Below are 26,559 nucleotides of genomic sequence, written 5' to 3'. Positions count from 1 at the left end.
ATTTTTATTTTATTTTATTTTTTTTTGGTGGTATGCGGGCCTCCCTCTGCTGTGGCCTCTCCCGTTGCGGAGCACAGGCTCCGGACGCGCAGGCCCAGCGGCCATGGCTCACGGGCCCAGCCGCTCCGCGGCATGTGGGACCTTCCCAGACCGGGGCGCGAACCCGGTTCCCCTGCATCGGCAGGCGGACGCGCAACCACTGCGCCACCAGGGAAGCCCTAGCTTTTTTTAGATGAGTAAATTCGTCTTTAGCTTTGCAAAATCCCAGAGGTTAAAAACCCTTCTGTACATAGTGACTTTAATTTTCTTTTATTCTTCTACTGTCTTTTAGCATTATCAAATAAAAGTCAATCAAAAGTCAATTACTCAGGGACAGATTTCCTAGTTTTTGCATCATTAAGTCTTAATAGCCTCATCTTTTTGGGGGTTGGAGCATAGTTTCCTTTTAAGTCAAATTTTTAATGAAAGGGGAAAAAAGAAAATTATTCGAATTAATTAAATTTTGCTTCCTGTTAGCCTATCTTGGAATGTTAACTACTGGACAAAAGGTACTTCATACTACTTTTAGATGTCTTTGGTTTTGTTGTTAAGGTTTAGGGATACCTTCAGATATCAGAAGACCAGGGAAATTTGTATCATGTCAGACTGTGGGTGGACCATCCTGTGGGACAATGGTTCCAGGAAATGTTGGAGTTTAATGTCCCTAGATGGTATAGCACAGCTGACACTTTCAAAACGTTCAAACATGGCACCCCAAACATTTAATTCTAGAAGGAGTTTTGGAGATTGTGTAGTGCTGAGGACCTCAAAAAATGGGCTTTGTCATAAGAATTACCTGCGGAGTATTTTTTAAAACACAAATTCACACTTAGGCTTACTAAAATAGAATTTCTGTTGATGGGACCCAGGTGTCTGTAATTTTAATCTTCGACCCACATGAGTCTAGTAAGCATCCAGAACTGGACACCAACCACTGTTTAGAACTGTAAAGGGTCTGATATTTTGCTCTATTGCAAGCTATAGCCTGACCCAATTTCATGGATGCTGGCAGAATACACAAGAGCTCTGCGTCAGAGACAAACGACCTTCTACTCAAAGCACAAGCAGGAGCCAGAGTGTAGCATTTGCACTAGTTCCCCAGCCCAACCCCACTTCCCGTTAAGTTGATGCAAAGAGAGCCAGATGATACCAGCAAATGAACAGGGAGAGGAATCCTGGGCTTGAGGAACCTGATGTTTTTATAATGGGCAATAAGCACATCTGTCCTTTTCTTGGGATGGAGACACTACCTGTGTCCTCCAAGGCTATTTGCTGTACAAATATCCTTGAAGAAATAGCCTGAACAAAGGAAGTCAATGCCTCTTTTCACAAGATGTGCAGAAACATGAGAGACCCATAGAGAATTGTCTCCCCCACGCAACTTTCCTTTTGAGAAGGAGGTAACTGAGCCTCAGAGAGTTAAAGAACTCAGTGATATATTCCATTAGTGGCCATATGAGGCTCATCCAAGAACCCTATTCTTTCTACACCTGTTTCCCTCATGCTTTCCCAGCCACCTGTCTTCCTCTCTGCATTGATTTCCTAGAGTTTAGTAAGATGTCAGAGATGAAATCATTGAAGGATTTGCTGCATGAGTGAGTAGTAATGACAAGTGCAACTGTTGAGGGCAGGCCAAGAGAGAACTCGAAACGGAGGCATTGACAAATCTATCACCAGCTGAGCTGCCTTCGTCCATCCTATTTGACTTGCAACTAGAATGAGAGGGACACCAGCCTTTTATTTCAATTGACTTGGTAATGTAGACTTTGACTTTGGAAGCAAAAGGATAGTATTTGAAGTTTCTTGCTGTCTTCTGTTCCTGACATTCAGCTCCCTAAGGGGTAAATTACTGTGTATTAATGAAAGAGAGCACTAATAGTTTTGTAGTCAATTTGCTGTAGACATTTTTAGTATATTTTAATAGAAAAAGTAAAAAATAAATCAATACAGATCTATATATGTCACCTAAAACCCTTTCTCAAACAAAGTGGGCAATAAATTTAACAAATTATTGAATAATGGGCCTAAAGAGCAAGCACTGAACAATATCTATAACAAGGAAAAATGATGGTAAAAACGATGATGTTCTGAATATATTTGCCTTTAAGAGGATAAAAATTTGCTAGCTCTGACACTTTAATGGCAACTAAAGAAATTGGAATAGGGAAATTTTGAAATAATTTTTACTCCTTGTGAAGAAAATGCAGAATTTAGAAATCCAAATTGATTACCATTTACTTCTGGGCACTAATTAAGGAAAAACCTAGAGAGAACATGCAGTTGATAACTGTCGACACCACTTAATACGTTTTTAAAATTATTTTGCCATGTTTAGATACACTGGCCTGCCTTAGAGCTTTAGCCAGTTACAAGATTTTAGAGCTTTGACATTTATGAAGGACATATCTTGAAAATTTCACAAGTCCTCAAATATGTAAATACCACTATAACACAAAAACTTTTTAAAATTGGGGGGTTATTTTTCTTACAGATCCAACATATTTATTACTCCCCAAGAGTTAATACCGATGCAATTGTGAAATGAGAGCTACAAGCTCACCTTCAGATGAGCAGACACTCTAAGATGGAGCCCATCCAAGTCACAGCGTGGTGGCAAGCAACTCAGAACGATTGTTCACAAAATAACAAATCACTTCATCTCCTAGATCTTTAAGGTCACTCATAACCAATCAAACCATGACTCAAATCTGTGAATGCCAAAGGGTCTGCTGTATAACAAAAGAGTATATGCAGAAATTTAGATGATTAATGTAACTCCATCTTCCCTCAAGGACAAGAACATTCCTGTGGAAGAAGAAATTGAACCTGCCCCAGTTTGGAGGATTCTGAAAGTTAATGCTCCAGAATGGCCCTACATGCTGGTAGGGGCTATGGGCGCAGCTGTCAATGGGACAGTCACACCCTTCTATGCCTTCTTCTTCAGCCAGATTCTTGGGGTAAGCAAACGGCTGGACCAGCTTTATTCTCCTCCTACCTTTGGTTTGTCTATCAGTGGATATTGTCATTTTTGATAGGTTGGCTCTTTGTTGTAATGTATTTAGCTCTTTTTTATTTTTAAGCTTTTTTTTAGCTCTTTCTTCTCATCTCTAAAGGATTAAAAATGTCTCGAGTCTCCACCACACAGGAGGTAAGAAGGTGAAGCGGTCTTTCATTTGGGCTGGCAGCACCCTCCAACAGGCATCGTGTCTGTAAAAAAACAGCACTATGGCTGCAAATTTAGTGTCAAAAGAGGGTATTTACCTATATGCAAACCAAATCAGAATGCAAAGCAGGTTGGTGGAATAATACAAAAGGATTGGGGGGCCATTTTGATCTTGCTGAACAGCTGAGGTACAAAGTTTGACTTGTAATAGCAGGTGTTCATGCATGTTGTATAATACTCTTCTCTTCTGCTGGTTGTACCATTGAAATGGGGAAGTGGGGAGAAAACAGGAAAAGGAAGAGAGAAGTAAAATAAGGCATGGATAAAGAATAAGCTTATTTCAGTTTTTCACCTCCTAGGAGTTTTGATATTATCCATCTGAATTCATTGTTATAATAAAATAATAATAATAATAATGACTACAAACAATAATTAGGCACTATCTAAGAACTTTGTATACAATAGTTCACTAAACTTTTCTAATAACCACCTGCGGTAGGTATCCTTATTGTTCCCATTTGACAAAGGAGCAAACCAAGGTGTAAAGAATTTAGGGGAGTGAGTGGTGGATCTGGGATTTAAATCCAGGCAGTGTGACTGCAGAGCCAAGTTCCAATAAAACCTTATCATTGCAAAATTAGGTCTCAAAAATGCTGTCATATTTTCCTAGTTGAAATTTACACACACACACAAATCCTGTGAGGTCAACAAGGAGGCAAACCTAGAATCTAGAGAACTGTAACAACTTGTTCAAGGTGACACACTTGTCACATTAGGTGATGGGACCAGGACTAGCACCAGCTTTTTTGAAAGATTTGTGAGAGTCCTAAGTTTTAGTTTCCTCCTCTACTGTTCTTTCTCTCTTGCGGTCTCTCTGGCAGAGTTCCTGACCAGAAGTTAAGTCCCCTCAGGCATGAGTTGTATAGAAAGACTTGTATAGTCCACAAGCAAAATCAAATCAATCCTATAGGGAGGGCCTCAGCCACCGCTTCAATTTTCACACTGCCCCCTTGTGTTAAGTGAGGAAATCATCAGAAAGGTAGGAAATTGGAAACACAGGGGCCAACTCTGGTAAACTGAATTTCTGATTATGCTGAAAATATTTTAATAATTAATTTATATTCGTTAATATCTAGTAAATACCATACCCTAAACATAATAGAAATGTCCTTTTATTCACTCAATTTGTTGATTATCTCCCCTAGACTAGGGACTTGGGAACACAGTGTCAGTCAGGGCACCTTCCCTAATGCAGTTTCCAGTCTATGAGGAAGACAGACATTAAAGCAAAAAAATCCACTCATCATTCACCAAATATTTATGGATCACTTACTGTTTTCCAGACACTGTTGCTGGTATTAGGAGGAGCAAGAAAACCAGAGCCCTCCTTGTTTTCATAAAGCTGACATTCTACTAGGGAGAGGCTCTGGAAATGCATTCCACTGAGCAGTGATGCAGATGTAGAGGGTGTAGGGGGTGGCACTGAATCTGTTAAGACCCAAGACTATGCCCTAGGTGTTCGCTTTTAAAATAATTCCAGGATGTCAGCTTCGTTGCTGATCATCTCTTTCTCTCTTATAAATGCAGAGTATGGAATGCATTTACTCAACTTCACCCAAGCCCTGTGTATGAACTGCTTTGGGAAGAGTCCTGGGTTCCCTGCCAGGAGACTTTTTTTCTGCCCTGGGGTCACATCATGCCACTTCTCTGGGTCTCAGTTTCCTTACCTATAAAAGGAAGGATTGAGAAAGATGATCTGTAAGATAACTTCCAGCTCTAGTGGTCTATGAAATGGCCAAGTCAAAAAAAATGGATGATCCAGTTATAACCCGTGCCCTTGGTTATTGGTGGTGAGAATATTCTCTGTGATTCTTCTGGTCACAACCAGAAAATCCTAGCCTGAGCAATTCAGCTTTTCACTTAAGGACCGAAGGATCAGAGTAGCAGGATCTAGTTGGTGAAATCCAAAATCTGCTCATCGTTAAGGCTCTCACAGGGTTATATTTGCTAAGAGGATAAAGCTTTACTATTTTTCTTCTTTGATCAAGAAGGTTGTTTTTGTGTGCCTCTTAGCATAATTATCACATATTCATCAGTGGGTTCATGATGCTTTCACCTCATAGGGTATAATCATGAGTCAGAGAATAGTCTGGTTTTAATTGCACTGTTTTCATTCTGACATATCTAAAGGGCACAATATTCACAGTTGGTACTGAGACCACAGTTTGGAACGAGGACCCAGCAAATGATTGGGCGTTAGGGGCCTGGTTGCTAATCTAGCGAAGCCTCAATGTACACGTAAAGCATAATTTCTCTGGTTCACTTTCCCTGGGTTTATTTGACTTGGAAAAGGTGCCAAGTGTTCCAAGCACTGCAGTTTGGACATAGCGTGCTGGGGAAAAGCATGAACGCTGGAGTCAGCCAGCCCTGGACTTGCTGCAGGTCTCTGCTGTGCGCTGTCTGCATGCATCTGGGCAAGTGGTTTCCCCTTGATGAGTCTTAGCTTCCTTATCTATAATATGGGGCGAGAAAATCTACCTCACTGGGTTGTTTTAAGAATCCTAATTTAAGGAAATTCTCATTTAAGTTAAAGTAGGTTAAGTAACACATTTGCATCTGGTAAATAGCAAGAGTCTAGAGAATGTTCATTTTCTCCTTAAACAAACTTAACCTTTACAAATGATGTAGATGTGTGCTTGAACTACAGCTAGTCTAAAAACAGAAGAACTAGGGGATGGGCAGTCCTTTGGGTTGCATTTCAGTAAGAATGTACAAACAACTCATGCAGTAGAGTTTGTGTGGGGGGGAAGATTACAGACAGCTGATGCCCAATCTTGAACTTAATATTAGCCAAACATTCTTTTTTAACGCTGAGAAGACGTGTAATATCAGGAGCCAAGAGAGCGTGCCCAGAAGAAAACCACTGCACTGGAATCTGGAAACCAGGCACTTCCTTATCTAATAATAACCACCAGCTAAATGAGCTTGCACAAAGGACTCGATCTTGTGGGCTTTAGTTTCCCATCTATAAAATAAGAGCTAAACTGGCTAATATGCAGTACTATAGTCCATGATTATAATAGGTGACCTTAGAGAGGAATGAGAATTGTGGCATCACCGTTTGGGGTTTGTGGGGATTTGTATAGCGATTTTTAAAACCAAACTGAAATATGTCTTTAAGTCCTTGTATCTGTAAACTGTAAAGTAAACTTACATGAGTTATTCCATGGTGGGGTGAATGACTGTGGCATCTTTTGAACCCACTTCATTCTTTAAGAATGAATGTATTCTTTATTGCTAAGAACCATAACGGGCCCAAATGCTCTGTCCTAGAAACAGTACATCTCATTAATTTAGAACCCCTCTCCCTACTTTGGAATTTGTGATAATTTCAACGGGTTACTTCTGCTTTACAAAAAAGGATTTGTTAATGGAGTAGTATACATTGTTTACAGGAGATTTATTTGGCATATAGCAGGCATTCAATAAATATTTGTTGAATAAATGGTTTCCTTTGAGCAACTGCTTTCTGGCATTGTTCTAGTTACTCAAATTAATGCAGAGCAATAAGTAAGGATTTCTTGTGCAGCTCTCTAATAAATAGCTTTTCTGAACTCTCACAGTTCCCTCACTTAGTCTGAATTAGGAGGGTTTGGATGTACCTAAAATCTACTTCACTGTAGGGCGATGTCATTAGAATATGCAGCTATTCTTTCCATTTTCTTATTGCAACAGCTTGGGTCCCAATCAGTTACTTGAGCATGTGCGTGTAAGTTCAGAATATACTTATGAGTATAGTTTACCACTTATTATAGACTGAAAAAAAAAACCCCACTCATAATTTCCATAGTTTTTTGAGGGGAATGTTTTCAGCTTCTGGTGATTTAGAAGCAACAATTTCAGCCTCTGATGGATGGAAGCTTTTCTGTCCTAAGACAATTCCAGTTAATGCCTTGATAGCTAGTTGCTTTTTTTTGTGTGTGTGCCAGTTGCTTTTATAATGTTTCTATTATTTGTATATATATATATAAGTAATCTATAAAACTAATAATGGGTGAGGTACCTGAGTGGGAAAGCAATCTTTATTACTGGGGAAAGACATAGGTCATATTACTTTGAGTTTTGTCCTGGGATAATATTCTCAGATTCTCAAGTAACTTCCCCCATTCGTTTCTTCCTCCTTTCCTTCTTCTTTTCTTCCTTCCTTTCTTTTTTTCCTTGCCTTATTATGAGAATTTGAGGCATTTCGTCATATTTTTCATCTGTATCAAAGAAAAACCAATACAATTGCCTACATCAGGCAAAGAAACGAGACAAAAATTCTGTCAGTCATAACCACTGGGTTTCATTCACCAGCCTTCCTTCCCCACAGAGAATTAAGTGTACATGTTCATAGTTAACTTTGGTTTAACGCTAGTATGTTTAAAGTGAACTGGTTTTTAACCCAAAGCCTAAGAGAAATTTCTCTTAAACATATTTGAATTGATTTCTTTTGCTATTGTTTGTTAATACTAAAGTTACTTCCTTGCTTACTGTCTTGCAAAGACTTTTTCAATTCCTGATAAAGAAGAACAAAGGTCACAGATCCATGGTGTGTGCCTGGTCTTTGTAGCAATAGGCTGTGTATCTTTTTGCACTCAATTTCTGCAGGTAAGGAATTTTATTTTTCAGTAAGCGATTTAGTTATTTTCCCCCTTTTCCTGTTAAAATATCACTAACGACTCCTTTATGTTTCAGGGATATGCTTTTGCTAAATCCGGGGAACTCCTCACAAAAAGGTTACGTAAATTGGGTTTCAGAGCAATGTTAGGGCAAGACATTGGCTGGTTTGATGACCTCAGAAATAGCCCTGGAGCACTGACAACAAGGCTTGCTACAGATGCTTCTCAAGTTCAAGGGGTAAGCCGTGGGGGAAACCAGGGATGTTGTAACTGGAGTAGACTTTCTTTCCTTTATGTATTCCAATAATCACGTAATTCCAACAACCACGTACATATTTCCTATGAAACAGGAACTCGCGGGGGGATACCCCAGAGCTACATTTTCGCCCATTTCCAAAGCTGACAAACAGCAGCTAAAGCACACTGTCTCCTAGGTAATGCCCAGAATCAGTGTTATGGCATGAATAAAAATCTGTCAGAGTTTTGCATTTCCTCTGAGTCTAGCAATTGAGAAGAACTTTCCCTCCTTTCTCAGATCTTTTTTTTTTTTTTTTTTAGGCCCAGAGGCTCAGATTCCACGAGACTTAATGGCGCCCCCAGAGGGTGTGTGTGGAAAAAAAAAGCCTCCTTCCACAGGTGCCTGGCTTGTAAGTTAGTCTTAGGAAAAGAAGCTGTTCTAAGCAGCCCAGCCGGGAACCTGAGGGAAAGACGGAGATGATTGCTATCTAGAATCCTGACACATTCCAAGGGCTGTCTTTTCTGACTAAGGGAGTCTAAGCTGTGGTTTCTAAACCCCAGAACCTGTAGCCTTGTTTAGGAGATTTGCACACGTGTACAAGATGAGGCTACACCTTTATAAAACCAGGCATTTGGGTTAAAGGGATAAGAGTTCAGTTAGCCTCTCAACACCACTGCTGACTTTCTATGAAAATCAGAAAAAGAGGAAAAAGAAAAGTCATGGTTTGTCTGTGAGGCTCTTGGAAGAAAAAACTCACTGGATTTGTAGTGCTGTACTGTATACCTCGACTTCTACCAGTTCAACCAACAATATGAACCATGATATGGAGAATTTCAAAGGAACATGGAATCCTCTTTAGAGGAAAATCCCTGTAAATTTTTCATTTTGATCATTCTAGGCTTTTTCTATTGTATAAATAGAAAATGTGTTTCCCACAGTCATTGGGTCACACTGTACATATTATTTTGTGATCTTTCTTTTTTCTCCTGAAACAATCTGATGTGAGCATATTTTGGTCCTTATATATCCTTCTACAATGAATTTTTAATGAATGCTTAATTCATCATTTTAATATATATCTTAAAGAATTCCCTGTTTAGGTCCTCCCTCCCCACGTAAGCAATTTATATCATTTTGCATCAAGCTTGTGGCATACCCTTGACTATATTTTTAGTTCTCAAAATATAATCACTGGATCAAAATGTATAATCATTTTGAAAGGTTTTAATATGCATTGTCTTACTGCTTAAAGTTTTTACCAATTTTACTCTCAACATTTGCATATTCTAGTATCTAGTTTACCTTATTCTTGACCTTAGATTAAATAAATAAGCCATAATCTCATCTCTTCTATTTCTGCAACCTTCAATCTGCAAGGAGCTTTCATAGGTTATTCATTATCACTAGAATTAATCTCACGCTGACTGATCTAGCTCGGATACCCATGAAATGAGATTGGTCAATACATGAGCTCCCAAGAAGGTGTGAATAAGATGTACTTTGATTAATCCAGCCTTCAAGTGCATTGGGGGGGGCTCTTTAATTAAAAGACTCTCCCTTTTAAAAACATAGAACTACCATATGATCAGTAATTCCACTCCTAGGTGTATATCCAAAAGAATTGAAAGCAGTGACGAAACAGATACTTGTACACCCATATTCATAGCACCATTATTCATTATGGCCAAAAGGTGAAAACAACCCAAGTTTTCATCAATAGATCAATGGATAAACAAAATATGGTATATACACACAATGGAATATTATTCGGCTTTAAAATAAATGAAATCCTGATACCTGCTGTAACATGGATGGATCTTGAAAATATTATGCTTGATAAAATAAGCTATACACAGAGGGATAAATATTGTATGATTCCACTTATATGTGGTACCTAGAATCGGCAAAGTCATAGAGACAGATAATAGAATAGAGGTTAACAGGAGCTGGCTGGGGAGAGGGAGGAAGGGATGTTAAATTGAATGGGCATAGTTTTTGTGAGGAATAATGAAAAAGTTTTGGGAATAAATGTGGTGATAGTTACAATTGTGAAGGTATTTGATGCCACTGTCTTGTACATTTAGGAATGGCTAAAATAATAAACATTGTTATGCATATTTTACCAAAATAATTTTTTAAAACCTATCTGTTTGCTACCAAATAGCTTTTTCATGATATTTAGTTAGAGACTGTGTGTCTGAAATTGGTTGATCGCTTTTGGTTTGCAGGCTACCGGCTCTCAGATCGGGATGATGGTCAATTCCTTCACTAACATCACCGTGGCCATGATCATCGCCTTCTTCTTTAGCTGGAAGCTAAGCCTGGTCATAGTGTGCTTCTTCCCCTTCTTGGCTTTATCGGGAGCCATACAGACGAAAATGTTGATGGGATTTGCCACGCATGACAAGCAGGCTCTGGAGGTCGCAGGACAGGTAATCTCCCAGACCCACTTTTCAGACTGCTTATGGCTGAGTGGCTGTCAGACTGCTAAGAATGAGGGGTGCAAATGTCTATTTGTTTTTTTCAGCTTAATGGTTTCTCCAGGTCATGCCACCCACACAGAGAGGAGTTACTACCTTTTTAATGGCACATACTTTTAACTTTCACACTTCAGTGTCTGCCTGGCTTGTGGCAAATGTCTTTCCCAAAGAGAACCAGGAGATATATACAGTTTAGGTCTCAAATACATTTAGGTTTTAGCTATGTACTTTTAAGAGTATGTTCTAATTAAATCTGGTTATCAGAGGTAAATGAAAATATGGTGGCATAGACAGATATCAGGAATAAGGAATCATGCACACACACATAAACACACCCTCACCTTTTAACAAATTTACAATAAACTAGGTTTTTTTCTCTTTAAAGAGGGAATGTGAACATTGCCCAAGTAGGCAGAAGCCAAAAGAATTTCATATGCCAATAGTAGGAAGTAGCCCACTTTTGTACCTTTTTTAGGATAGGACCCTAATTCAGAAACAGTGGTTATTTACCCTAGAGTAGAGATTGAAACAAATACAGATTCGTAGTATAGACTAAAAGATAAACTTCCTACTCAGTTTTAATCTATCTTATATAGTATTTGGTCATAATTTTTTAAGAAATAGAATCTAACATTTTAGGTTTGTATTATTAAACAATCTTTTTCTCTCAGACACATCTAAAGATACCATTTTGAACATTTCAAATGAATTCACAAAGATAGCCTTGTGTACCATTTTTTCCCCCTCTTCTCTCTTCCTCAACAAGTAGAGGCAACAAAGCCATGTTAGGATCAAGTAGAACTTGTGTTGAACTGATAGAATGTCTCAGGGTCCAGTCAAATTGATCTCCAGCAGCTTCTCTGTGTTCCCAGATGATGCCCCCATCTGTGCCGTATACTGCCTTCTGTCATTTGCACCAGATCTAATCCATGTAATGGTTGAAAATGTCATGAAAGCAGTTATCTCAGCTCTTTTATTTCTAAAACTCTTTTTCATTCTTCAGATTACAAACGAAGCCCTCAGTAATATTCGCACAGTGGCTGGGATTGGAAAGGAGAGGCAGTTTATAGAAGTGTTTGAGACTGAACTGGAGAAGCCATACAAGACAGCCATCCGAAAAGCAAATGTTTACGGATTCTGCTTTGGTTTTTCCCAGTGCATTGTGTTTGTTGCTAATTCTGCTTCCTACAGATATGGAGGTTACTTAATTCCCAATGAGGGGCTCCATTTCAGCTATGTGTTCAGGTGAGGACTACCTGGCCAAAGTCATAAAAGATCAGCACTCTAGGGAGGAATGGTCTGGTTCTATCCATTAGCTTCTGCTGCTTAAACCATCCCAAACATGGTGTCTTAAACAGCTCAGATTTTGTCTTAAACAGCTCAGATTTATTTATTTATTTATTTATTTATTTATTTATTTATTTTGCGGTACGCGGGCCTCTCAGTTGTGGCCTCTTCCATTGCGGAGCACAGGCTCTGGACGCGCAGGCCCAGCGGCCATGGCTCATGGGCCCAGCCGCTCCGCGGCATGTGGGATCTTCCCGGACCGGGGCACGAACCCGTGTCCCCTGCATCGGTAGGTAGACTCTCAACAACTGCGCCACCAGGGAAGCCCCAGATTTATTATTTCTTAAAGATTCTGTGTGCTGTCGGGGTGGTTCTTCTGGACTGGGCTGACTCAGTCAGGCATCTGAGTGCCCTTCTCTCTCCACATGGCCTCTTAGCAGCTGAGCTTGTTTTCTTCACATTGTGCTCTCGGAGTTCCAAGTGCAACAGAAGATTGCAAGCCCCAACATGCAAGCACTTGCCAACTCTGCATGCATCACATTTTCTAATATCTCTTTGGCCAAAGAAAGTCATACGACAAAGTCCAGATTCAGAGAAAAGAGGAGCGGACCCCATCTTTTGATGAGAGGATCCGATAAGTGTTTCTCCTTTACTCTCACACGGCTATCACATGGCACTGACACCTGATGGCTGTCCTACAGTTCAATTTATCCTGACATTATTTACCTGGAGATAGTGTTGGGTCCTCCCACAGGCTAAGGGCTCAGTCCTACAAGACTGCCCCTCCCCCAACCCTCCACACCAAAGCAAGTCCAGGTCATCACCTGTGCTTCTGACCAACAAGCTGTAGACCCAAGGTTCCCATGACCTCATCCTCAGCTTTGATTAATATGCTAGAGCAGCTCACAGAACTCAGAGGAACATGTACTTACTAGATTACCAGTTTATTACAAAAGGATACAACTCAGGAACAGCCAGATGGAAGAGATGCATAGGGTGTGGTATGTGGGAAGGGCTTGGAGTTTTCATACCCTCCCCAAGAATGCCACTCTCCTCAAACCTCCACATGTTCACCAGCCCAGAAGCTCTCTGCACTCTGTCTTTTGGGTTTTTATGGAGGCTCCATCATGTAGACCTGACTAATTAAATCATTGACCATTGTCAATTGAACTCAATCTCCAGCCTCTCCCCTCCCCTGAGGTTGGGGAAGGGACTGAAGTTCCACCCCTCTAATCGCATGGTTGGCTGTCCAGGCAACCAGGCCCCATCCTCAGGTTATTTAGAGTTTTTACCAAAGTCACTTCATTAACATAACGAAAGACACCTCGGTCCTCTCAAAACTTGGGAAATTCCAAGGGTTTAGGATTCTGTGCCAGGAACTGACAAAAGACCAATATAGTTTTCTTATCATAAGTCACAATATTGCAAAAAAAATCATATTGCAAAAGGGTGTGTACAGAGTAATAGGACAAATTCAGCATTTTCACAATCTACCATACTGGTTAATGCTGAGAAAATCTAAAGTCCTTGAATAAGATGGTTCCTAGACTACCTTATTTGAACTCTACTTCTTGTAAAGAAGGCACATGTCTAGCTGACTCTTCCTAGGTAGAGACAGCAAAGACTAGCCAGGGGAATTTTGTTCTTTTGTTTATAGCTGGAGTCTGCTCTTCTAATAAGGTTAGCTTTGAGTCCATTTTCTCACATTTCCAGACACCTAAGGGTGTCAGGGTACCAATGGACTGGGTGCACATGCATATGGGTGTGGTGTGATGGGGCAGGGAACCTTGGAAGGATGAGGGGGAGACGGTCTGAGAAAGCCTTGGAGGACATTAGGAAAATCGGCTCTAAAAGAAATCTCTTCTCCAGCCACAAGTTCTGTCTGCTCGCCCTCTATCTTCTAGAAATATAAGAGAAATTCTTTTTCTCCTGCCCCACTATGCCCATCTCAACCAGGAAAATCTCCTTTCTAAATTTTTGCGTATGTAGAGCTACTAACCCCAAATCAGAAATCACAAACTCTTGACTTGTTTAGTTTATGTAAAACTTTTGAAGAATTATTTGCCAACGTGTAAAAATTGGGACACTACAGAAAGCTCCCAATTTCTGGCTTCTCTTTAAAAAATGAAAGACCATCATTTCCTATTTTATTCCGGGTGCTTGTCATAGCTTTAAGTTTTGGAATGGGCTCCTAGAGATGTCTGGCTTTGCCAGTCTGGCCTAAAACAATTTCTGCTTATGAACTGAGCAGTAAAACACACAGTGAGGGCTTCCCTGGTGGCGCAGTGGTAGAGAGTCCGCCTGCCGATGCAGAGGACGCGGGTTCGTGCCCCGGTCCGGGAAGATCCCACGTGCCGCGGAGCAGCTGGGCCTGTGAGCCATGGCCGCTGAGCCTGCGCGTCCGGAGCCTGTGCTCCGCAACGGGAGAGGCCACAGCAGTGAGAGGCCCGCGTACCACAAAAAAAAACCAAAACAAACAAAAAAAACACACAGAGACACCCCACACCACCCCACCCCCACTGAGGCAGGCCCCATGGTGCATTGCAGTGCAGGTGGACAACTTCGGGGGGCGCCCCTCGCAGCATGGTCTATAGAGCAAATGGGCTATCTCTTAGCATATTTATCATTCATTTATTTATTCACTTATTTGCTCGTTAATTATGCACACATTGAGGCTGGGACAAGCAGAAGGGTACAGGCAATTGTATCATGCTGTCTGAAGCATGAATTACGTGCCTGCTTGGTACAGAATTGATGCTTGTATCGCCAATCATTGTCTTTTACACATTAATCATAGATTCATAGAATGTTAACATTGTAAAAATGCAACCCAATCCGGTGATCTTTCAACCTCCCTCCTTTTTTTTTTTTTTTTTTCTAAGAAGTCTTTTTTTCTCAAACAAATTTTTTTTAAAAAGGCTGTTGTAGTTGAAGCAGGGTTTGGAGATCTGAGCCCTCCTTGTTCAATCCTCCCCTCACCCTTTCTTCTTAGGACACAATTTGAAAAAGGCTAATCTCTCCAATCTCCCATTCCCAGACAAGTCTAAAGAGATCTGCTCAAGGCTGCTGGGTCCTTTCCAGGGCTAGACCCCCAAACTCCTGCCTCTTAGGCTGTCACACCAACCACACCGCGCCCTTTCTATCTGGGTGTCTGTCCAACTACAGGGTGATTTCTTCAGTTGTACTGAGTGCAACAGCTCTTGGGAGAGCCTCCTCTTATACCCCAAGTTATGCCAAAGCTAAAATCTCAGCCACACGCTTTTTCCAACTGCTGGACCGACAACCCACAATCAAGGTGTATAGCAGTGCAGGTGAAAGATGGGTAAGTATAGAGGGGTGAGAGGGCAGTGGGGGAAGCTTGTGCTTCTGTGTGTGTGCAGAGCAGCCATTGGGGCTGGTTATTCAAGACCACTTATCTTCTAAATTCTGCAGTGTATGGGTAAACTCATATGCCCTTGGAATGGACAGACAGTAGATTTACAAATGTAAAGGAATGAAGTACCTTAGCGTTAAAAATTCTTCGTAAAGCTGGAACTTGAATAAGGCAACGATATCCAGTGAATACTTGTTTTATAGTACACAGGTACTATAAAACACACTTAGTTCCAGAATGAATGAAGCTACATGCCTTTTGAGACCTACCCAACCACCAAGATTTCTACTGATATCCTGGTACGGAATGTAGAAAAACCAGTTTCTCCTGTCCAATAATACGGATTTAATTCATGTTTATCTGTGTTCCACATGAGCTCATGTGGACTCCCAGAAAATTAATTTGATCTCAATGAAATATCACTTTTTCTAATTGATAGTCCCTACAGGTGTTTTTTAATCTTCCCTGCCTAATTTTTAATATCCCAGTATGTTCAAGAGAGCCAAAAACCCCTAAACCCCAGTAAAGTCAACTAAATTCATAAATCTTTTAAAATTGGTCAAATGCCCTATTTCTCCTTCAGCTCAATAAAAGGTAAGTCTCTGTGTGGTTTATTAAATGTCTATCCATTTCTAGAGTTCACACGTCAGAGAGTACAACTCAAGGTATTTCACCTTTGCAATTCAGGCCTCAAGTAACTTTCTGTGTAAGTCATTTCAAGTGTAATGCTATTATTTTAAATCTCTGGGGGAACAGAGCTGTAGGAATTTGCACAGTTACTGGCTTCTGTGATGTAATCATATCCTCTCTTTTCTTCCATGCAGAATGTCAAAGAATGGGTGACAAGGAAATCCCCTTAGGTTAGAATGGGAATAAGAGACCAAATATCTTTAAATTCAATGCTCAAGCCTCCTTTTATTGTACATCTGCTGGAATAGGGACTAGAATGCCATTTTATTAATTTGCTGTCTTTTACTTTACACTTTGGCAGCTCAGTGTTGAAGGTATCTTAAGCAAGGATTTAAAACTCAGGCTTATGTGCATTTTCAATAGTCTAGATTCTAGTAGAGCATATATAATTCTAATCTTCCCGTCCACAGGACAACTTCCAGGGGCAGATTGACTTTGTTGACTGTAAATTTACATATCCTTCCCGACCTGATATACAAGTTCTGAATGGTCTCTCAGTGTCTGTTGGTCCAGGGCAAACCCTGGCATTTGTTGGAAGCAGTGGATGTGGTAAAAGCACCAGTATTCAGCTGTTGGAACGTTTCTATGATCCTGACCAAGGGAAGGTGGTAAGCAATGCAAAATTGTCAGTGCATTTGAGAATTTTGCTTTCTGCAGAGTATCTCCAACCCCTAAAAGTCATCTTCAAGGTTGTGTCTTGCCAGACTCATTCCAAAGTGCTTGCCTTGGACAGTATTTTCCAGTTCCAGTCATTTGCTGGTTGACCTGATTCTACCTCACAATTTCTAACATTATATCCTTCCCAGTTCCAGATGGTCTGCTGACCAGTTAGGCAAAGAAAACTGCAAAGCTGGAGATGAGTGTACTTAACAGAAGCAGTCACTTACCTGTAAATGGGGCAGAAAGTACAGACTAATCAGGAAACTAATGACTGGGAATGGAAAAAGTGGGGGTGATAAGAAACACAATGATAAATGAGTAAGAAAGGGAATTTAGTATGAAAAATCTGAGACAATCCTGGTTCAAGAAGCTAAAGTCTAAATAATATAAGGACCTCAAATTGGTAGTCATATGCCATAAATCTTTGGTAAGGATGTTTGAAAAATTGGTGGTTTGCTTTGTTTCTTATTTTCCACAGAATTTCTTCCTCTTTTCTCTTCTTTTCTTTTTCCTTTCTATTTTTTCCAAATAATATATGCAGAGGAGCACAAAGTAAAATAAGAAAGATTTGTTTGAAAAAGCAAAACAAAACCAACCCCTTATTCCACCCTTTCCACCCCCTCATTCTCCATTTTTCTGCTCAAAGGCAACTATCTTTAACCACTTTATGTTTTTAGATCTCCCAATGATTACCTCAAAGTCCCTAAATAATATGCTTATGCTGCTGTTTCATGATACGAATTTAGACCCTCTGTTGATTTATTCTCAAGAGATGGAAATTTAGCTTACCCTCACTTCTCCCTCTCCTTTTACCCACCTCCTCCCAATATGGTTACATTACTTTTAAAAGTTCTTTTATTTGTAAATTTAATTAATACACTTCTGTTTCTTTTCCATCACCTATAGATAACATCTCTTGAATTCTCATTTTCTAAGATGAGAATATGAGCAATTCTACCTCTATTTTCACCTCTTCCTCCCTCTTTTTACCTCTCAAGTCCTAATAACTATACTTTTATATTATCTTTTTTTTCTTTAATTGGAGTATAATTGCTTTACAATGTTGTGTTAGTTTCTGCTGTACAATGAAGTGAATCAGCTGTATGTATACATACATCCCCTCCCTCTCGGACCTCCCTCCCTCCCCCTCCCTCACCCCCCCATCTGGGTCATCACAGAGCACTGAGCTGATCTCCCTGTGCTATACAGCAGGTTCCCACTAGCTATCCGTTTTACACATGGTAGTGTATTTATGTCAAACCTAATCTCCCAATTTGTCCCACCCTCCCCTTCCCCCACTGTGTCCACATGTCTGTCTCTACATCTATGTCTCTATTCTCGCCCTACAAATCGGTTCACTATTTTTCTAGATTCTACATATATGCGTTAATATATGATATTTGTTTTTCTCTTTCTGCCTTACTTCACTCTGTATGACGGACTCTAGATCCATCCACATCTCTACAAATGACCCAGTTTCATTCCTTTTTATGGCTGAGTAATATTCCATTGTATATATGTACTACATTTTTAAAAAAAGAATATAAAATGCTTACCTTTTGTTTATAGCATTTATTATCTTTCATGCTTTTACTCTAGGTTGATTCTAAAAGTTGAAAATCTATTAACTTTTATTATGGCTAAGTAAATATTGTTCATCTCATAGTTAAGTAGTGAGGTACATTAGCATTACATTTTTCTTTCTTGATTGTTTTTCTGAAAGACTTTTTTTTTTTTCTTGCATTCTCTGCCTTTATAAAATCTTTAGTTTCTTCCAATGTCTCTCTCCTGATACCTAGTCAGAGGAACCTGCTTCTTTCCCTTATTTCTGCCACTGCCTGGACTAATTACATCCTACACCTACCGAACAACTGTCAGCCTATGAGTTTCCTGCAGTATCTTTTGGATTAGATCCATTATTTCCTAGTTCTCGTATCTTCCTCTTTCTTTGGTTTTCCATCTCATTTTGTTGGAGTGCATCTGCAAGTAGTTTTCTAAGAAATGATTCAGAGGTGTGGGTCTGATTGATTATTTAATCCTTTTTTTTTGAAAAAGGACTTTCTGATATCCCTGAATAGTATAATCTTCATTGCAATGAGGATAGATAACATGATGAGAAATGCTGAAAGAAACTTGAAAGAGGCAACTGAAGTTTCCCTTGCATAAAGCAAAACAAGAAAACAAGCAGATAGTGGTAAAATCCAGGAAATTATGAAAATAAGGAGTAAGAGTTGATTATCTGTAGTTTATAATCACTTTTATTAATTTTAGGTATAGATATTTTAATTTGTTTGAAAGTATTTGGTGATTGATGAATCTAGAAAGTACATTGCACTGGGGGTCTGATCTCTACAAAGGAGAGGATCCAGTTTCCCCAAATGTCAGATCTTTCATGTCTATCACCCAGGTAGACTGTGAACTACATGACATGCAGGGACCTGAATCCTTCCTGTTTGACTTCTTCAACATTAACATGTATATTAAGTATATTTCTCTGAATGTACTCAGTGAATGTTCTGGTCGCAGGTAGAAAGCAATGCCCATGAAGAAATCAATATGATTCCTTGCACTTCATAGACACAATATATTTTGTTACATCATCGTAAAATGTTTCTACAAACATTTTTCAGTAGGAGAAATACCACCTTTAATGCAATTTTAAAAAATCCTCTTTGCTCTTAAGGAAGCTAACAAACGCAGACATTCAACGTTTTCAACATTTAATTGGGTACCTATGATGTGCCCAGCACTGCATTAGGCCCTGTGGGAAATTCTAAGGAGCACGAAGCATGTCTTATGTCTTCTAGGAGTTTACAATACTAGCATATAGACAACAATTAGCAAACAGCTCCAGTATTTAATTGTTAAATCGTGCTTTGCAGTCTATAAGTACTATGGAAAATGCATGGAGGAAGATGAGCGAGAGCTAATTGTTGAAGAATGCCTTATATTTTTTCTAGTAGTGTTTGTTTTTTACACTGCCAAAAAATTATCTAAAACATCATAGATTTACACCATTTAATATAATCTTTTTCTGAAATCATGGGGCCAAATACTTAACAGTATTATAGTATGTGAGACATACTGTACCTTTACTATTCTAAGGCTTTTAAGTGAAAGAGCTCAAATGGTAGACATATGAGTTCCTGTAATTAACTGCCTAGAGGGCTTCCCTGGTGGCGCAGTGGTTGAGAGTCCGCCTGCCGATGCAGGGGGCACGGGTTTGTGCCCCGGTCCGGGAGGATCCCACATGCTGCGGAGCGGCTGGGCCCGTGAGCCATGGCCGCTGAGCCTGCGCATCCGGAGCCTGTGCTCCGCAATGGGAGAGGCCACAGCAGTGAGAGGCCCGTGTACCGCAAAAAAAAAAAAAAAAAAAAAAAAAAAAAGTAAATTAACTGCCTAGATAGATCATGAGTTCCTAAAAAACAGAGATTATTTTTTCTTTCTTTCTTTATTATTGTTTTAACATCTTTATTGGAGTATAATTGCTTTACAATGGTGTGTTAGTTTCTGCCTTATAACAAAGTGAATCAGCTATATGTATACATATATCCTCCCTCTTGCATCTCCCTCACACCCTCCCTATCTCACCCCTCTAGGTGGTCACAAAGCACCCAGCTGACCTCCCTGTTCTATGTGGCTGCTTCCCACTAGCTATCTATTTTACATTTGGTAGTGTATATATGTCCATGCCACTCTCTCACTTCGTCCCAGCTTACCCTTCCCCCTCCCCGTGTCCTCAAGTCCATTCTCTAGTAGGTCTGTGTCTTTATTCCCATCCTGCTCCTAGGTTCTGCATAACCACTTTTTTTTTTTTTTTAGATTCCATATATATGTGTTAGCATACGGTATTTGTTTTTCTCTTTCTGACTTACTTCACTCTGTATGACAGACTCTAGGTCCATCCACCTCACTACAAATTATTTTTTATTTATATAGCATACAAAAGACTGTCTATCATGGTGCCTTTGTGGCAGGTAATTCAATATATGTTTGTTGGTTGACTAAGTGAATAAATGTACTCCTTTCTTACTGGGGTCTGTTATCTCAATTATTCAGAGGTTAGTATCAGTGAAATCAAGGAAACAGGTTTGATTCTTACATTGTCCAATAGCTTTACATAGGAAACCCCATTTCATAACCTATGGAGTCTCAAAATTGAGCAATTCTGTGTGCTTGGAGAGGATGTGCTGCACCAAAGGATAAGGGGAAGTTTGTTTGTTTTTTTTTAACTAGATACTGTCTGGAGTGCCTTTCCTGTTTGTATAATACTACCTGTAGAACTAGAGCTTGGGAAACAACCATGTCTGATCACAACTTTGACACCACTCTGGCAGACACCACCTCCAGAGGTCAAAGGCAATATAATTTATTTCCAAGAGTCCTTGGATTGTTGTCTCTTAAGCAAAGCAAATATCTTGCATAACACTAACTCTAGGATACAAACTTTCCTCACTGCTGGAATTCTAAAACTCAGTGCCCTGGTTGTCACCTCTATTGGCAGATGATAGATGGGCATGACAGCAAAAATGTAAACGTCCAGTTTCTCCGCTCAAAGATTGGAATCGTTTCCCAGGAACCAGTGTTGTTTGCCTGTAGCATAGTGGACAATATCAAGTATGGAGACAACACCAAAGAAATCCCCACAGAAAAAGTCATAGAAGCTGCAAAGCAGGCTCAGCTGCATGACTTTGTCATGTCCCTTCCAGAGGTGGGTACCAAGTCAGAATCATTCCCTATGGCAGACGGGGAGGGAGAGAGGTAGAATGACTAAAAAGTATTATGATTGTGGCTCAAGGAGAAGGTCAAAGGCAACAACTTATTTCCCAGTGCCCTGAGATCGTCTCAGTCTTTTATGCAAAATAAATGTCCTTCATCAACATAATCTTTAGTTTTGGAAAGTAGTATATTATCCAACACCAAGGATGCTCTATTACTTGTTGTAAGTAAAGCAGTACCACATTGAGCATCAGCTTAGCATAACGGAAAAAAATCCTGAGATTTGGAACAGACGTTGATTTGAATCCAAGCCTGGCCACTTTCTAGTGTAAAGTTACTTCTGTAACAATTACTTTTCTGAGACTCAGTCATCTACAAAATGCAAAAAATAACTTAGAATGAGAGAGCACACATAATAGCCTCACAAAGAAAGCTGCTGCTGTTACTATTGTCATCATGATCATTTCATTACTTGGCAGCAACTCCTGTGCGTGGTGGGTAAGTTGCATTTGCCTTGGAGTTCCTTACTTTCCCAGAGCCAAGTTTGAATGTAGTGTGATATTGACTCTGCATTTTTCCATCCACCAAGGGTCTCTCTTGGTGGTTGGTCACTAAGAAAATTAAGACATGGAAACTGAAAAATAGTAATCAGGAGAAAATGATTTCTGTAAACATTAAATGATAAGCTGGCTAGAATAGTTAGTACAATACCTGACGCATAGTAAATGCTCTGTGAATGTAACTTTTTTACGTAGGCGTCAGGTAGGGATTTTCCTTCATAATTTCATCTAAAACAACAAATATGTTAACTAGTTATTAATATCTGCATTTTTCAGATGAGTTTGCAGCTCACAGAAATTTAAATAATTTGTTCATGATCACAGAGCTGGTATGCAGCAAGAGTGAAGATTGAAAGTTAGGCTTGTGTTCCAGAATGATGCTACCTCAACAAGGGAATGGACCAGGAGATCTCTTGAAGGCTCTTATATGCCTAGGATCATTCTGTCTTGGAAAGATCTTCCAGACAGGAGTTTGGAAATCAGGGAATCTAAAATCAGGGAGGATCTCATACTCAAGGAGAAAGAGATCAAAAATACAAACCTAGAAGAAATGCAGAGAAAGGGATACAAAGTCCCCGTGTTTCCCAACATGAAAGGTCATAAAACGACATATTTTTTAAATATTCCTAAATGGATTTGACATCCTTTATACAAATTATTCCCAGGGGCTTCCCTGGTGGTGCAGTGGTTGAGAGTCCGCCTGCCGATGCAGGGGACACGGGTTCGTGCCCCGGTCCGGGAGGATCCCGCATGCCGCGGAGCGGCTGGGCCCGTGAGCCATGGCCGCTGAGCCTGCGCGTCCGGAGCCTGTGCTCCGCAATGGGAGAGGCCACAACACTGAGAGGCCCGCGTACCGAAAAAAAAAAAAAAAAAATTATTCCCAATTTCAAAAAAAAACAAATTGTTTAAATCCTCAGAGGGGTCATTGATGTGGGCTCCATACAGCACAGGAGCAATGGCTGTTTCTGGTTCTCAAACTTACCATATTTTTTCCAGAAATATGAAACTAATGTTGGGTCCCAGGGGTCTCAACTCTCTCGAGGGGAGAAACAACGAATTGCTATTGCTCGGGCCATCATACGAGATCCTAAAATCTTGCTACTAGATGAAGCTACTTCTGCTTTAGACACAGAAAGTGAAAAGGTAGGTATTGATTTTCTAAAGTCTTAGATCATTATAAATGAGTTTTTTTGCTGTAATATTTGTCCCTATAAAATGGCAGTATTGTTAATTTTCTGATTCATTAATAGTAGAAATTGCCACTCCTTTGCAGCACCCAAAGACAATAGTCTAGAGGAAGTGATTTAAAATAGGATTGCTTCAAATAAAAAAAAAATTTTTTCATTTTAAAATAAGAATTGTTTTTAAGATTGTTTAGGCTAGGTGACTTTTTTCATGGGCAAATAATGAGCTTTCTTAATAAAATAAAATAATCCAGGCCATCTGATAGGCATTTCATATTTTATAGTTCTAAAGTTCCATTTTCAGAGCAGGTGGGAAGCATACAACACAAAGTTAGAGGCGGTATCTGATGTGCAGTTTGAATGAAAGGAAATGTAATTGGGCAAAACACAATTATAGGGCTTCCGTGGTGGCGCAGTGGTGGAGAGTCCGCCTGCCGATGCAGGGGACACGGGTTCGTGCCCCGGTCCGGGAGGATCCCACATGCCGCGGAGCGGCTGGGCCCGTGAGCCATGGCCGCTGAGCCTGCGTGTCCGGAGCCTGTGCTCCGCAGCGGGAGAGGCCACAGCAGTGAGAGGCCCGCGTACCGCAAAAAAAAAAAAACAAAAACAAAAACACACAATTATGAAATTTACCATTTAAAATTAACTCCTTAAAAGTCAGGATACTGTTTTGGAGAGAGCTAAAATGCGTACCGCAAAAAAACAAAAACAAAAACAAAAACACACAATTATGAAATTTACCATTTAAAATTAACTCCTTAAAAGTCAGGATACTGTTTTGGAGAGAGCTAAAATGTCCTCAATGAAGAACAGTATCAGGAGTGACCATTTAACTGTTAACCTTACATTGTTTCCTTGGTTTCATTTTAGCAAACTAGACCCTCAAGTAGTATACAATTACTTCGTGATCTTGTAGTTTGGTTCATTCTGGCTTCACTGAAATTTTTCAGCTTGTAGACTGCAATTTAAGTCGCTGATGCATTGCATTCAGCAAATATTTATTTAATCCTCTCTCTCCTTTCAAGCCTTTGGGTTTAACCCCTGAATATAGAGAAGTTAATCAGGTGGTATGAAACAGAACTCTCGCAATGGTGGGCCAGGGAACAAGCATGTGTCTTTGCATCAACTTTCCATCTTCTCTTTGCAGACGGTGCAGGTCGCCTTGGACAAAGCCAGAGAAGGTCGGACCTGCATTGTCATTGCCCATCGTTTGTCCACCATCCGGAACTCGGATATCATTGCTGTCATGTCACAGGGGATAGTGATTGAAAAGGGGACCCATGAAGAACTGATGGCCCAGAAAGGAGCCTACTACAAACTAGTCACCACAGGAGCCCCCATCAGTTGACCTGACTTGAGAACTTCATGCACAGTTGGTGCACCAATTACAGAAGTGCTGTGGGTTTTTGGTTTTTTTTCTTTAAGCATAAATAATGATATTTTACTTTTACAGACACAGTCATACATTGGCATCCGAGCTAATTTCTAATGACTTTCAATAGTAATTTAGCTTTAAATGTCTGTATATAGAAAATGCAAGAAACTAGGGTCAGTGGCAGTGAGAATCCAATGTCAAGCAGCTGCTCAGCCATCACCCAGTGCTTTCTCCATGCAGGAGCCAGTCCCAGTTACTACGTGGGTATTAGCAAGACTTGGAGGAAATGAGACTGAATTTCTCAGGGACAGAGAACCATCCTTTGTGTTTTTGAACCCTCAGTGTACACAAAGCCTGGTCGAGAATAGGCACTCGACAAATGTTTACTGAGCTGGGCCAAGATCATATGGAGAAGAACACAAGGACTGAAGACCAACTGTATTTTGTGACTGAAGTTTTCTTGAATGTGAAAGCAGATTCACTTATGTCGAAGGATGAGGATGGGGAAAGGAGGACTTTGGTACTCTGGATGCTCTCAGGCTGAAAGGGGCAGAAAAAGGCAAGTATTAGCAGCAGCTTACCAGTCAAGGATGTTCATTTATAGATTCAAGGTTAGTATGTGGGTGGTGAAGTCCCCATTTACTGGACTAGATTCTGCCGGGGTGCCTGGAGCAGGGGGTCTATCCCAAGCCTGTACTCCTCCTCATCCCCCTCCACATTGTTTGCTGTCCTTTGTTTCTCCAAATCCCAGCGTGAAATGAAAATAGTGAATTTTACCTTGTATAAGTGTTTTCTTCCTATGGCCAACAAATGAAATTCTGCCTACAAATTAAGCCTGAGCTATTGTATATTGAGGTATATTATTTATGTTTCTGGTCCAGTGTTTCCTGGTAAATAACCACACAGGTGGTTTAACAGGTTAACTAGTTAGGTTAGGAGCATTGATGGTTGCAAAGTCAGGGAAGGAGAGGGTGGAGGACAGCATTCTAGTTAAGTTATGACAAATGGCAGTGACAAGTAAGTTGCAGAATAAAAATGCCATGAGAAGGAAGTAAGCTTTGCAGTAAGCATGTGCTCATCTTGTAATATTGAAGAAAGAAGACCAAAATCTGTTTAAGTTTGCATTTCAAAGAGGAGGAACATAAGCTCTGTGCTGGGAGGCTGCCAGTTTCCTGGAATAGAATGTGTAGGATGAGAAAAACGGATGATTAAGAGTTATTTTTTAGGGGTTTCCCTGGTGGCGCAGCAGTTAAGAATCCGCCTGCCAATGCAGGGGACACGGGTTCAAGCCCTGGTCCGGGAAGATCCCACATGCCACGGAGCAGCTAAGCCCATGTGCCACAACTACTGAGCCTGTGCTCTAGAGCCCGCGAGCCACAACTACTGAGCTCATGTGCCACAACTACTGAAGCCTGCGTGCCTAGAGCCCGTGCTCTGCAGCAAGAGAAGCCACGACAATGAGAAGCCCGCACACCGCAACAAAGAGTGGCCTCTGCTCGCTGCAACCAGAGAAGGCCTACCGGCAGAAACGAAGACCCAACGCAGTCAAAAATAAATAAATTAAATAAATAAAAATTTTAAAGAAAGTTATTTTTTAAATAAGGTCCTTGGAAGTTATTGATGAGAGGGAAAATGTTGACTGGAGAAGGCTTGAAATGATTTGGGGAAAACATTGGATTACAACTTCAAAAATATAGAAATAAAGTTGCAAGTTTATTTTGCAACACCAGGAGTGCCAGTGTCTTCATTTTTGTTCTGTATCCTGTATCACTCACAAAGATTTGGTTTCTACAGTTTTATATTATTGTTTCTCAGGTGATGGAGGGACTTGCTTAATCTGTTGTGTCTGACACTTATCTTGTCTTTCTGTAATTTCTAATGCTTTCAGGATGGGTTCTGCTGTCATCAAACTCTCCCTGTTACCCCAGTTAATAAAAGTTTACAGAAGAAAAAAATAGAAGGATTGGAAGATAAAGTTGGGGAAATTTCCCTGAGGGTAGGACAGAAAGAGATGAAAAGTTAGAAAATAAAATTTAGAGGAACAATTCAGGAGATGCAATAATTAGCTAACAGCAGTTCCAGAAAGACAGTGTAGAGAAAACTGAGGGGAAAAATGATTAAATAGTCCAA

The 26,559-nt window shown here is 40.2% G+C and overlaps 1 protein-coding gene across 3 annotated transcripts in view; it reads left to right on the top strand.

Moving 5' to 3' along the window:
• ABCB11 (ATP binding cassette subfamily B member 11) overlaps window positions 1-26,087 on the top strand; it is a 94,391-nt gene extending 68,304 nt beyond the window's left edge. For 2 of the 3 annotated variants that reach the window (XM_024122315.3, XM_024122314.3), the window contains exons 18-27: window positions 2,832-2,996; window positions 7,748-7,852; window positions 7,940-8,101; window positions 10,330-10,533; window positions 11,585-11,826; window positions 15,034-15,190; window positions 16,342-16,539; window positions 21,096-21,302; window positions 22,867-23,013; window positions 24,202-26,087. In XM_024122315.3, coding sequence (XP_023978083.1) covers window positions 2,832-2,996; window positions 7,748-7,852; window positions 7,940-8,101; window positions 10,330-10,533; window positions 11,585-11,826; window positions 15,034-15,190; window positions 16,342-16,539; window positions 21,096-21,302; window positions 22,867-23,013; window positions 24,202-24,402 — 1,788 coding nt within the window. In that variant the 3' untranslated portion in view covers window positions 24,403-26,087. Of the gene's footprint in view, window positions 1-2,831; window positions 2,997-7,747; window positions 7,853-7,939; window positions 8,102-10,329; window positions 10,534-11,584; window positions 11,827-15,033; window positions 15,191-16,341; window positions 16,540-21,095; window positions 21,307-22,866; window positions 23,014-24,201 lie in introns of all 3 variants that reach the window. The other variant, XM_024122313.3, reaches the window with a different exon arrangement.
• Window positions 26,088-26,559: the final 472 nt, after the last annotated feature.

Source organism: Physeter macrocephalus, chromosome 2, assembly GCF_002837175.3.
Source record: "Physeter macrocephalus isolate SW-GA chromosome 2, ASM283717v5, whole genome shotgun sequence".
Taxonomy (NCBI): domain Eukaryota; kingdom Metazoa; phylum Chordata; class Mammalia; order Artiodactyla; family Physeteridae; genus Physeter; species Physeter macrocephalus.
This window is presented reverse-complemented; position numbering and strand designations above follow the sequence as displayed.